General features: G+C 43.3%; 1 protein-coding gene across 4 annotated transcripts in view; it reads right to left on the reverse strand.

Moving 5' to 3' along the window:
• AFF1 (ALF transcription elongation factor 1) overlaps positions 1-12,975 on the reverse strand; it is a 122,109-nt gene that overhangs the window by 8,336 nt on the left and 100,798 nt on the right. For all 4 annotated transcript variants that reach the window (XM_082316510.1, XM_082316511.1, XM_082316508.1 and 1 more), the window contains 9 exons: positions 11,849-11,946; positions 8,205-8,451; positions 7,086-7,177; positions 6,010-6,073; positions 5,030-5,166; positions 3,748-3,819; positions 3,047-3,140; positions 2,900-2,943; positions 1,279-1,508 (listed from right to left, as the gene is read on the reverse strand). In XM_082316510.1, coding sequence (XP_082172636.1) covers positions 1,279-1,508; positions 2,900-2,943; positions 3,047-3,140; positions 3,748-3,819; positions 5,030-5,166; positions 6,010-6,073; positions 7,086-7,177; positions 8,205-8,451; positions 11,849-11,946 — 1,078 coding nt within the window. The remainder of the gene's footprint in view (positions 1-1,278; positions 1,509-2,899; positions 2,944-3,046; positions 3,141-3,747; positions 3,820-5,029; positions 5,167-6,009; positions 6,074-7,085; positions 7,178-8,204; positions 8,452-11,848; positions 11,947-12,975) is intronic.

Consider the following 12,975-nt stretch of genomic DNA (forward strand, 5'->3'; position numbering starts at 1 on the left):
TACTTACTCTCTGTACCTCTTAGCATCTGTATGTTACATTGAATATCGACAAGTTCCAGTTCTGAAACTCCTCCACTGTCCTGAACAGTGACAACAACTGCCAAGCCTACGTATTTACTGTTCTCCTGCACGCTGGGAGTATTTACCACCCCAGTCATCATTCCCCTCCATTAAAACTGCAACACAGAGCAGGTTTTGAATTTAGTGAGGCTGCCCTGAATTCAGGCTGCCCTCCCACGGGTTTTTCTCCATGACTCATTTCTCTGGCTTACCAGCAGCATCCACCACTCCTTCTATGTGACAGTCTTTTATCAGCCTTTTGAGGATATAATCCAAAATACTACACATGAATTGCTGCTGCGAGCACAGATTTGCGCAGAGGACAGCCAACAACTGGACTTACTTTATTCAAAGGTGACTTGCAAAGCCTTTTCAATTTCAGCAACTGCCTCATTAGTGTGAGTATTTTTACAGCCTTCCAACAATTCAGCCAGGCACATCGTGCTTATTTTCTTTTGCAAGTCTGCCAGCAGATCATGGCAATACATCCCTTTGCCCACAGTAGCTCACAAAACTTTGTGTTTTATGAAAAATCACATTGCAAACGCCACACGGGATGGCAGGCTACAGACTGAACTGCATGCTAAGGCTTTTGCTTATTCGCCACTGCTTGTACCACAGGACAATACAACATTTTTAAGAACAAAACTGTAAAATATAAAAAGTAGCAGCAATTTTAGGAAATGCTACTGGCAAATACTGGTCACGTGCCCAGCAAGGACTCCAATTCAAGTGCTGCTCAGCTACTCTATAATGGAGAGAAGCCAGCTTCACCGTTTTAAAGACAAAAATACCTGGAAGTTTGACAAACAAACTAAAACACAAGGCTACAGGCCAAAAAGCTGTTTTTAAAGAAAGTGAACCAAGTCAGAAAAGCTAAGTGCCCCAAAGGAAAAAACAAACAGCAAAAAAATCCCCTTATGCTTCTTGTGTTACCATGAAGCAAGCTGGCTGGTTTCCTGCACTTGATACCCTCGTCCCTTAGCTCTTAGACATTTGAGGATGCCAAGACAACCTTTTAATTGGAACACTCATCAATATATCACCATCAAGTATCTCTGTCAATAACCTGCCAATATGCCATAGCTGTCTATTTCAACATATTTAATGCTTTGATCTTTAGGTATGGTGTTTGCTACACTGAGCGTTAGGATTTAAGCAAGTACATACATATAACCACAACACATAAGACAGAAAAGCCAGAGGGCAAAAACTTACCCTTATTCTTCCTGGCCAGTGCATCAGCCTGTTCCCAAATATCATACGCATAGAGGATATAGGAAGTGATGTTGACGTAGGAAGAGGTGATGCTTGGGATATTATAGGGGACAGTGACTGAAGAGCCAATGCTGTTGCCACTGCAGTTGCTAGCATTTGATCCCGGCTGAGAACTCACAGAACCGGCAGGAGAGGGCATTGGAGAAAGAGGAGAAGGCATGCCTGTGCTTCTGCAGGAGAAAGAAACACCATCATGAACGTTTGTCTTCAGAGTTAAAAGTCTTGCCACAAGACTACCTTAGGCCAGGAGCTACCCGGGGTCATCCAGGCCTGCAGTATGGAGTGGAGTGTTGAAAACCGAGATGTGTTCAGCTACGTAACAAGTAATTGTCCTTCGAGTGCAAGGCCAAGGTTTTTGAAGTGATTTGCGACTCTAAGGACTCCTCTTGATAAAAGAAAATGCAGGACCAGACATCAGAAAGGGCCGCCCATACACCTTCCAAAACCTACACCTACTTGTGGAAGACTTCACCAGATTATCTAAGTGGTTTTTCCTAATGACTTCCATTTCAGGCATGCTGAAGCTCCCCACCTATGGAGGCTGCAGCTTTCTGACAGCTAGTCAAAGCAGCCAGGTCAGCCTACACACACTTATTTATAGACCTAGGGAAGCTAAATGTGGTCAGCTGCCCGCCTTCCAGACACAGGCTGGCCTCATCAAATCGCTTCACCCCCACCACTTCACCCAACCTAATTTTAGTCACTGGTATGAGAGGGCTTCCACCGCTGCTCTTGGGAGACCGTTCACTTTCCAATAAACTATACTGTGCAAGGTGGCAGTAAAATAACTGGAATTTCAGCATCACTATTAAAGACCAAACAACCCTCTCTCAACCGCAGAGTTTAAAAGGGACAGACGTGGAGCCGCCTAGCTATCTGCCAAATGCAATTACCACAGCACACAGAAAAACTCCTTCTTACTTATTGTCATTAAAACACAGGTCCAGTCTGCTGGGCATTGGGTCAAACACTGTTATGTGACAGCTTGCCTTTTACTTTTGCTGCCGCATACACAACAACACTGCTGCAGATACACAGAAAGGACAAAATGCTCAATAACTTGCAAATTAGAAAATGAGTTTCTTTTTCATAATTGGTGACTGAGATAAAGAGAAAAATATTAAGGTATCACCTCAAAGTTATGCTACCACAGGGTGAAGGCATAACCCTACTGGACAGTGGCCAGGGAGATGGGGATGGTATCCCATTAAGTCTCAAAGGATCTCTAACAGAACAAAGATGACAACAACAGGGGCTCTGAAACAGCATAGCAATGATACCTTCCTTGCTCCTCTGACCTGCTTCTCTGGTGGAGAACTGCCCTGCTTGATATGCGGTAACTCTGGACCTCATACCAAAAAAAACCCCCCTTTCCAACGAAAAGAGACAGGAAAGAGAGAGCAGAAACATCTTCATGTCCCCTAACAATATGATTTCAAGTGGTAGGAAAGAGCGAGTGGTGAGGCCCTCTAAAATGCAGCTTGCAACTCAAATACTCTGGCTATTGTTTTCACTCACACCCTTACAGACACATTACAACATATGTATTTTTAAATCTTACCTTGCAACACAGGGAGAAGGTGCTTGTGTTACTCTGGAAGAACTCTGCAGCAAAGGAACAGAACTCTTGTTAGATTTGGGCCATTCAGCTGACAGCAGTAACTACCACAGCCATCCAGCTGGCAGCTTAGTAATATGTGTGCCCTACCTTGAAGTGGTCATTCAGGATCCTGGAATACTTTATTGCAGTGTCTTTTTTGTAACGAAACATTGCCATGTGCAGAATGGACTGGCAGCGCATGCTGTGAACAGAAACACACCCAAGGGTCAGTGTTCACGCTCGCTGCTGCCTGCTCAGCCGTCATCAGCCTTGTGGAACGGAGGCAGGCACACATCTGTACTGCAAAGTCAAGAAAGCTCAGAATTTCTCCTCCTTCTGCTCATCTTAAAAAAAAGAATCTGTGAAAAAATCACAAGGGAAAAAAAAACAAACGAGGAAGGGCCATGTCTGGTCTTTTATATAAACAGGTGCGCAGCCTCTTATAGGTGCCACAGGCTGAGTAAGTCCCTATCCAGAAGTGCCTCAGCTATGTTCAGCTACAGCTTCAGTTACACGGCTCAAACATGGGCAGCTAAATCACATTCTTTCACCTTAGGTGAAAGCCCTTATGCACTCTCAAGTTACCAGCAGATCAAATTTTAGAGCCTGTGCCTTCCACGTGTGGTCCCTTGTGATATCCCGGCTCACTTTAGAGATGTTCCAGTTCATTCTGGTTTTGATATTGTGTTTTTTTTCCTTGCAGAACTCTGATTCCCACTTAACTCATTCCTTCGCCCCTGAAAGTAATGGGTCTTTCACTCTATCAAGTCTAAAAACAGAATACGAAGGCACAGAAAACAGTTACGCACCATAACACGGCAAAGATTTTTTCATGTGAAGATGCTGAGGAGTCTGTAAAGGATTTCAACGTCATGATGAATCTAAGGAAACAAAATAAACAGAATCTTGTCAGCCATCAGTGCTCTGAAGTCCCACTGTTTATGAAAAACCAGTGCATGCCGTTATCTCAAACGCTGGTCCAAAACTCAGGAAACCTGCCCTGAGTTCTTAGTCCTGGCACCGAGTGCTTTGTATGATCTTGAGCAGAGGACTCTGTCTCAAAACGCCTTGTCTTCCACCCAGCGGGAACAGATGTGGCCCCTTATGCGACTCACTCTCCTCTTACACTGATTAACGGGCAACATCCCTACAAGTAGATGCCCCCCATGGGCCACCTACAGGCCTGGGGCCCAGAAGCGGCACCCCCGCTACTGAAGGTGAAATGTTAATTCAAGTGTTTCTGGACAAGACAGACATCTTAGTGGAGATGTTTCTTTTGGCAAAAAACAAACAAGCAAATCTCCTTTTTGGAAAAAAAAAGCAAAACCAGCATCTTGGAAATACAGTCCATCAAGACCAGAAAGCAAATACTGTAAGTTTGAAGTCTACCACAAAAAAAAACCCTGACAGCTGTTTCAGCCCTAAGGCAAGAAGTCAAATCAGCTCTCGAAAACACTCACATAATGTGTAATTTCAATATAAATAAACTGATACCTGTCTCTCTTCTATCCAATACATGGTCTCTTGGGTTGCACTGCCTGTATATGTCTTACTATCTAGTATCTACATCCATCTACTATGGCTGTGAAACTAAATGGGGAAGATTGCTAAAAGAACCCCCAATAAAGTGTACTGGTAGAAAGACACATGGGAGAAAACAGTAGAATCTGCCTTCAATCAAGCTGCAAGACCTTTGGGGCACAAACTGTTCTTCCACACGCTATATTGTTGCTTTGCTTTTTTTAACTGAAATACTACTGAGCTCACGTGCAAAAGCAACTTCAGATCTGCATAAAGTAAAAACTCCTTCATGTCCTTGATTGCCATAACCAGTGTCCTCTGGTGTACCTCAGCTGCAAGGCTCAAATGCCGAGGAGGACATGGTGCCTACTTCTGATGAGCAATGCTGAAATGTTTTGAAGGATTTGTCTCTGGTGCCTCTGGCTGGTCTGTCTGTCTTGTGCTTGTACAGCAACCTGAACACTGCTCCATGGTGGAAATCCAGAGCTGCCACAGTTGCAAACAAACAATGCAACTAACCCTTCCCCTCCAAACATGCTGCCTAACCACCATGCTTTGAAAACTGCTTACTTGATGAGATCTATGGTGTCGCTGAATATGCTGTAAGCTGATTTTGGTGCTGGTGCATCCGATTCCAAGGCAATCCCATATTCAATGAAGGAAAGGGCAGCATCCAGGTACTGAAAAGCCTTTCCAGTCTTGTCGGTCTATGGGGAAGAAAATTCTCATTTTTAGACTAAGACAAAAACCACTTCTCTCAAGTGTACCTGAATTCCTTTTTTCTCCCTAGTTAGGCAGGATTTGAAGAAAGAAAAAGATGCAAGTCAGGCCTCTGGGTGATAATTGAAGGGTTCTCAGCAGAACCCCTAGTGTGGTCCCAGTCATCAGCTTTGTGTGCTCTGGCTATTTGTATCTCTTCCTCTTGCTCAGTGTTTTCTTTGAATAATTTATTACCTTCACCTACTTTGGATATTATTGCCTGGTCTTGGAGGCCTGCCTTGTGAGAGGCAGATGGGGCTTTCCCACTGCAGTATTCCCTCACTTCATTTTCACAGGTAAATGGCAAGTAGCAAATGCACATTATCTGACTGAGCCATAATTAGCAAAAAGGTATGTTCAGTCATGCACACTGTTAAACTGCACATAGTGGAGAAAGCCAGTTACATCTGCAAAGGGCACTCCCAAGTCTTGTTCACCAGCAACACAATTACCATCAGGATCCTGATGTTTCAGAGTAAACTGTCTTAAAACTAACTGTTCCATCTATCTTCCAAGGACTTTGTGATAGCTCTGCAAACCAAACAGGCCTGCTAACCTCAGACAACATCAGTTCTGAATTCTATTCTCTAGGCATATTCTCTAGATGTGTTTATAACAAAGGGAAATGTCTGAACATTTGGCAAATAAAAGCCTCCCCACATATGACTTGAACATACTCCAGTATGGAGCATGGAAATAATGTTAGCCAGCAAATCTTATTCACAAGCACACAGTTACCAGGTCCCAATGCAAGAGCTAGTTAACATTTCTAGCACAGGCCCAAGACTTACCATTGCATCAGCTTTGTGCTTCAGCCTCTTGGCCTCTTCTATGTAGTATTCCATTGGATGCTGTCTGAATTGGGGACAGAGAGAGGAAAAACAGAAAACTGAGAAAAAGGGTAGGATAATTACCAATTTTACCTTCATATCTAGAGGATGCTATTAAGTCCAAACATCCTGTTTTGGTAAGCCCATTACAGCCTCATCGAACGCACGTTACAATTATGGTAGTCACTAAATGAATGTTGTCTGCATGGTCAGAAATACACAGAAGCTGAATGCACAGATGAAATGAACTGATTTCTTAAAAAATGTATGTTAGAATAACATTGAAAACTTGTATCTTGAAATAAAAAACACTGGAGGTTAGGATACTATGAAGCCAAGTTTACTTCTTCGCTCCCATGGAAAGATAGCAGTTACATGATCTCCTATCATTCCTCAAGTACAATACCACAAATATATTTTGATTGAAACATATAGTAAACTTTGCTGTACCACACACTCAGACCAAAAGAGCTTGCATTCAAGTTATCTGCTTACAAGAGATATGGTCACCAAGGCTTCTACAGGTCTTGGTCTCAATCAACACATAAATGATGATAAAGTTGGACCACACGGATTTCTGTGCACTAGGATAATCTATTCACCATGCAAACGGCACACAGCCACCTGTGCACTAACAAAATGAGCAAGTAAAGAGTCATGCCCTCTCAGAAAAAGTCAGTTGCCTGCCCAGCACCTTGTCACAGAGGAGTCTGCAACTTGTCAAGAATCAGACAAATCAAAACCCATCACGTGTAGGCAGGCACAAGAGACACCTCCTCTCAGAGTTAAAAAGTACCTAATTTCTAGAGTAGCTTCCCTCAATCCAAGAACTGTTGTAATGAGACCTTTACTTTGTGGTGGGTGGGGTAAGTCCCAGACAGGAGAAGGCAGTACAGGGCAGGTCCCAGGCATCTCTTCCTCTCTCTTTCCTCCCAGAAGAAGTGCTCATTAAGAAGCAGAAGCCAGGGTGGCTGCAGGGCCAGCCTTGCCTGGTGTCTTCAGAAAGTACAGATGAGGGGCTTAAAACAAAAACTTACTTTTCAAACTTGAGTTGAGGTCTCCTTGGCTTGGAGGTACCATTTGGCAAAGAAGGCACTGGGAAAGGATTTGTGACATCCCCTGCAGATCCCTGAAAAAACATGGAGTAGAGATAAAGCTCGTTAGAGAGATATGTATAAACCACTTCCAAAGCCTGCTTTCCTGAATTTCAAGAGAAAATGTTTATTTGTCCCAGGCATAGTCTATTCTCCAGGCTCTCTCCTTCTTCTTACCTTCTTCCCCAGCACCCCCTCCAATAATGGAAGTGGAAACTTGGCTTCTTACCTGACTGCTGGTAAGGCTTAACACCATTCTAACTTTTCCCAAGCGTGGAGAAATTAAGTAGCAAGTTTCCTTGCACAATGGCTAAGACAGCAGTAAGGCTGCAAGCAGCACATTTTTCACAGCCACTAGCCAAGGCAGGAACAGGTAATATCCATTCACACTTATTTCCAGTTTAACCACAGAGCAACTGATAATTCTCCATTACTAACTACATTACAAGGACAAAGCAAGCAGTTAGAAGCCAGCTAATACAGCATGCAGTCTGGCTTAACACACATACACATCCTAGACCACACACACCCAGCCACTAGTACATAGCAATAGAATTCAATTTTATAACCCAAAAATGCAAAGATCCAGCTGCAAGGATCATTAACAATTTTGTAAGCAAGCTATAAAACCTTATACCAGGTTGCAGTCAAAACCACAGGTTGCTTGTTTCTTATTTTTAAGCAATCCACTCTTTCTTTTTGTAAACACACTTATTTTTACACCAGTATTGTACTTGCAGTTGCCTACAGTCAGAAACAGTTACTACCATAAACATAATTCTCTTGCCTTTGGTTTTTACATGGTCACCCCTTCTCACTATGCTTCACTGGTGAGATGAAAAGAGATGATGGAAAGTCAGCAGAGAAGTTACAATGCAGGCTTTTGGGCTAGCAACATACGGTCACAGATAGCCATTAAAGGGGCAAAAATGCTTCAAAGAGCTTTCTCTGGTGGTTGGTTTATCTTCCTTCCTTTTTAATATCCTCAGAGCATGTTTCTAAAGAGTCACATAGCACCCACGGGTCTCGGGAAACATCCCGCCAGTTATAACGGATACCTACTTTGATGCCCTTCGACAGTTCAATGTGATTTCTCTCCACTTTCTTGTGCTTGGAGAACAAAGGATCCTTGTGGTTGCTCTTGTTCCTGGCAGTGTTATCCACGGCAGGCAGCTCGCCGCTCTCGCTTCGGGGTCTCTTTTGGGCCACCTTGGTTGACTTTGGCGCAGGATGTGCAGGAGACATGGGTGGCAGTGGCGGGGGTAGCAGGAGATCTTTCTTCTGAGATTCAAGTGAAGGTTTTGATGCTCTGGAGGTGGGAAGCAAATTCAGCAATTGGGATGAATAAACTGTACATATAATGTAGGGATTTTTTAAAAACTTAGTTACATCACGTACCAATTCTGTTTAAATTTCTCTGGAAGTGTGAGATGATTTGTTAACATAAAGAATCCAACAAAAGCAAAACGAAACTTCAGGGACTTCATCGTGCATTAGATACCACATCTTCAGCTACCAACAACATACAAGCAAGTTGCTTTTCAAGTAGGAATAAGCCACAGGATTTGTTCTTGGATTGAAGACTTGCAACCAGAATATGAGGATGCTGCAAAAAAGGCATCCCTCCAACACAGCCCCTTTTCACTGAAAGAGGTAATTACAGCGACTAAAATCCCTGGGACAAATTGCCCAACAAGGCAAATGAACTGCAGCACTGCCTCTCTCTCCCCATTATGGTAGAAGATATCTTCTATGGTCAGAGATACTAACTCTGACACTTGATCCTGTACGTGCTTTGACAGAATTAAACTGAGTTGTTCCTCTAAGACTTGCCAGCTCAACTAGACAACACTTACAAAGTTGAGAGGATTCAAGTGAGAGAGACATTCAATAATACGGTGGCATATCAGATTTCTGATCATCTGAAGTTAGGTTTACCAGGGAACTCTGGCAGCTCTAAGCAGCACTAAATAGCTCCCAACCTTGTTTCGCTGCTGCTCATTTACATCATTTTTATTCAGCCTCTCAAAGTTTCCAAGAAAACACTGAGCAATGAATCCCAGCTCATGGACTGCAACATCAGAAGAGGAGGAAATTAAGTTAAACCCAGTGAGAAGCCTGAAGCGTGACATTGCACATTTTGCTTCGTTCTGCTGTGCATGGGACAGTCCTCTCCCCCCTTCCACAACCCACTTCTCCTGTGGTACAGGCCCTACTCACTGCACACATGCTCCCCAGCTCCACTACCTTGGTACAGCTGACACTCCAGAAAGGAGTATTTTACACAGAGCACAGCAGCATCCCCTGACCTGATCCAGAGCCCTCCTTCCCCAAAAATGCATCCTATCCTTCCCACTCTGAAAGCCAGAACATGGCTAAAAGGGGTGCTCGTTTTCACTGAGAAAAAGGGGGGAATGAACCCCAGAATTAAAGTCCTTCCATTATTACCACAGCTGCAATATCCCTTCACCCAACTAAACGTTAGCCCCAACATCTCAGTGGTTTAAGAGTACATCAGTGCTTTCTCTGCAGAAAAGCAGTTTACTCATATTGTCAGGACACAAACCTCAATGCTACATACCAATTCAAGTCAATACCTCAAATTCAAGCCATAAGCAAGCAGGAATTGAATGCAGTAGCCCATGACTGACACGTGAGCCTCCCCTCTCGGGAACACTGCCCATTTGAAGACATGCTCTTGGAAGCATTTGCTCTAGCAAAGACCTAGCCAAAATGCTGGCAGTACACTGATATGCAAATTATGGGGTAAGTTTCAGCAGATCTACCCGAAGCACTGCAAATGCTATGCTGGAATAAATGAGAAATTCCTGGCCATAAAGGCCACCTGAAATTCCAAAGAGAGTCATGATTCAAAAGGCATGCTGGGTGTGTGTCCGTTAGGTCACATACAAAAAAACCAAAGACAACAAGATGATTTTAGTGGAGAAGGGGAATGCTCCCTACTCCTACCCACCTATACATACAAATCTTTTTTCTGGACTGGGCTTTGCACATCTCACCCCTATGCAAATTTGGTCCGGTCACAGTGAAAAGCCTATTGGCACTGCGGCATCTTGGCTTGGTTTGGTTTGAGAAAGGGAGAGCTGCATATCCATGTGCTTCTGGAGCATCCCAGTTCAGCAACCTTGCATGGCAGCAAGGTGAGAAAACAGAGCTCTGCAATATGCATCACATCCACCTCTGTGTTCTCAGCTGGGAGAAGACAGGTTCCACCTAGCATGGACACCATGTGCACCAGCAGCCAGCTGGTGCTATTCAAAGCCTGTAACCGCTGACAGCAGAAGCAGCTGAGGGTGCAGCCAGTATCAGCATTAAAATCTGACTCTTTTCTTTCAGCAGGACCTGTCCAATTACGAAAGCAGCAATGATCACCAAGTCAAAATTTATGGACATACAGTTACACTTAGTACAATATCCTTTCCCAAGAGGCTGCCAGAACTCTCTCTGCTGTGGACATGATTGCTCAGTCATAGGAATGAGAGCCACAACTTCCAGGCCACACTTTCAGCTATTTCACCTGTTTGCAGCAGGAGTCTGAACAATTTGTCTGCACCTCAGTTTCTGCACGTGCAAAATGTGTTCACATCATCTTCTCACCTTACAAAGACTAAGAGCTTTAAACACATGCAAAGTATCATGAATCTGATAAAAAGCTTTCTGCTGCTTCCCATGCAGTGAGGGCACAAACTTTCCCAAAATAAGTGTGACCGCAGAACCCAGAATGAGGAAGACATAGGCAAAAAAAAAAGAAGTTCATAGAATCATAGAATGGTTTGGCTTGGAAGGGGCCTTTAAAGGTCATCTAGTCCAACCCCCCTGCAATGAGCAGGGCATCTTCAACTAGATGGCAAGTTCTCTTGCCATCCCCTGAAACCCCTAAACTATCGTGCAGAACAAGCATACGCCACTGCCCACAGAACAGCTGCCACCTCCCAGATCCTCCAGGGCAATCATCTGCTGACAGATTACCACCACTGTAGTTTGGACAAGGGGAAACGACTCCTGCATCCCAGCAGGCAGGCAGTCTACTGCACTGTTTACAACTCAAACAACATATAATTTTTTTGCACAAATTCGTTTCCTGCATCTGTTCTGAAAGACAGCTGTGCAAATGGTTGCCTACCAGCATAGAAGGAAAAGTAGCATGGGCACAACTGACAATTACACTTCTTGCAGCATAAACAGATTTTCTGAGCTACGTGTAATGCATGGATCAGAGCATGCAGCAACGTAAGCTGCAAGATGGACAAATTCGTGTTTAAAATGGTGAAGTCTTCATTCCCATCTCAACTGTTAGAAATCAGGACAGATGCCACAACATTCAACACTTTTGTAGCAGTGTAACCCAAGTATGGGAGGACAACCAGCCACTGAAACATCAGCTTATGATTGAATGATTAGAACCATAATCCTCAGCATTAAGAAAGGAGAGAAAGATAGGTGACACCCAAGTATCACTTCACATTTGCAACAAATAAAAAGGCCAATAAATTACATTCCCATAGCCATGTGGTTGGTTCCAGGATGTAAAGACAAATCTGCAGCAGATTAAGTTTCAGAAGACACATTATGTTATATGCAAACTCACGCATATAAGGACAGGAGGATACAATTCCTCGCCTTAACCTTTTTAAGAAAGACTCAGTTTTATGCATCTTTCTGCCATCCCACCACTGTATACTCACTTCAATTTACTGGAGTCTTTGTTAGCTGAAGACTGCAATGATTTCGTTTCTTTTTCTGATTTCATTTTCTTCCTATCAATCTCCTTCTCCACTTCCCTCTAACAGGAAGAAAAAAAAAAAAAAAGAAACAAAAAATTGCTCAGGTTTTGAAAGTTCATGTAAATTACACACCAACACAGCTAAGTTTGATCGATTCTGGTTAAAACAAGAAAAGATAAGATATTGGAACCGACGAAGTGGAAACCCAGAGCACAGCGGATGCAGATTTCAGGCTCACTGACAAGTATCCTAAAATGACATTTTATCTACTTTTGCTTGCATAGATTAATTATTTTGTAGTGGCGGGGATGGAACTGCTAAACCTCTTGTTGCTAATAATAAACAAAATTAAGGTACTTCCATTGCTGAAAATAAGCATTTCATCTGTTCTGGATGGGCTTTTTTGTCCTACTCAGTATGAATCGTACAGAAATGTATTCAGATTCCTTCTGGCAAAGTCATGAACTGCAAGCAGTCGTGTTTTGTGATATGCCTTATCAAAGCGGAGGAAAAAACTGCATTCACAGGAGAGTTAGATTACTCAAATTTCTCCGATGTGCAGGGGTTTTTGGTTTTATTAACAAGAATCTGATATAGGTGAAATTTTAAACAGTCAGTTAAAATCACTGCCATTGTCCTCCAGAAGAACAGGAACCATTAAGGCAAAGAGGTAATAAGTAATACTTTTTAATTGCACGCCATAGATCTTACAATACAAAGCCTACAATCATCAGCTCACCTGAATGAAAAACTTCAGAATAATTTGCTACAAGCCAAGAAAATGTAAAAGAAACTGCACTTATCAGTCAGCATTACCCAGAGCGTGCCTGGTGGTAGCCAAAAGCATTCCAGAACTTTCTGTCTCTCTCCTTAGAGTACATCCAGGTTTATGTCACTGTGTTGGAGCTCAGTGGGTCGTGCTCGGCACAGAGTCTACCTCTGGCAGCGTGTTCAGGGCAAGGGTCCAGCACCTAGATCATGTCCTTAAACTGTTTCTCAGGTTGAGCTCCACACTGCCACAAAAGATGTCTGACAGCTCTACCTGACCTAGCTGACTGCGATGAAGCCTGAGCCTCCAAGGTCACTGA

The sequence above is a fragment of the Platalea leucorodia genome, assembly GCF_965183815.1.
Source record: "Platalea leucorodia genome assembly, chromosome: 6".
In the NCBI taxonomy this organism is placed as follows: domain Eukaryota; kingdom Metazoa; phylum Chordata; class Aves; order Pelecaniformes; family Threskiornithidae; genus Platalea; species Platalea leucorodia.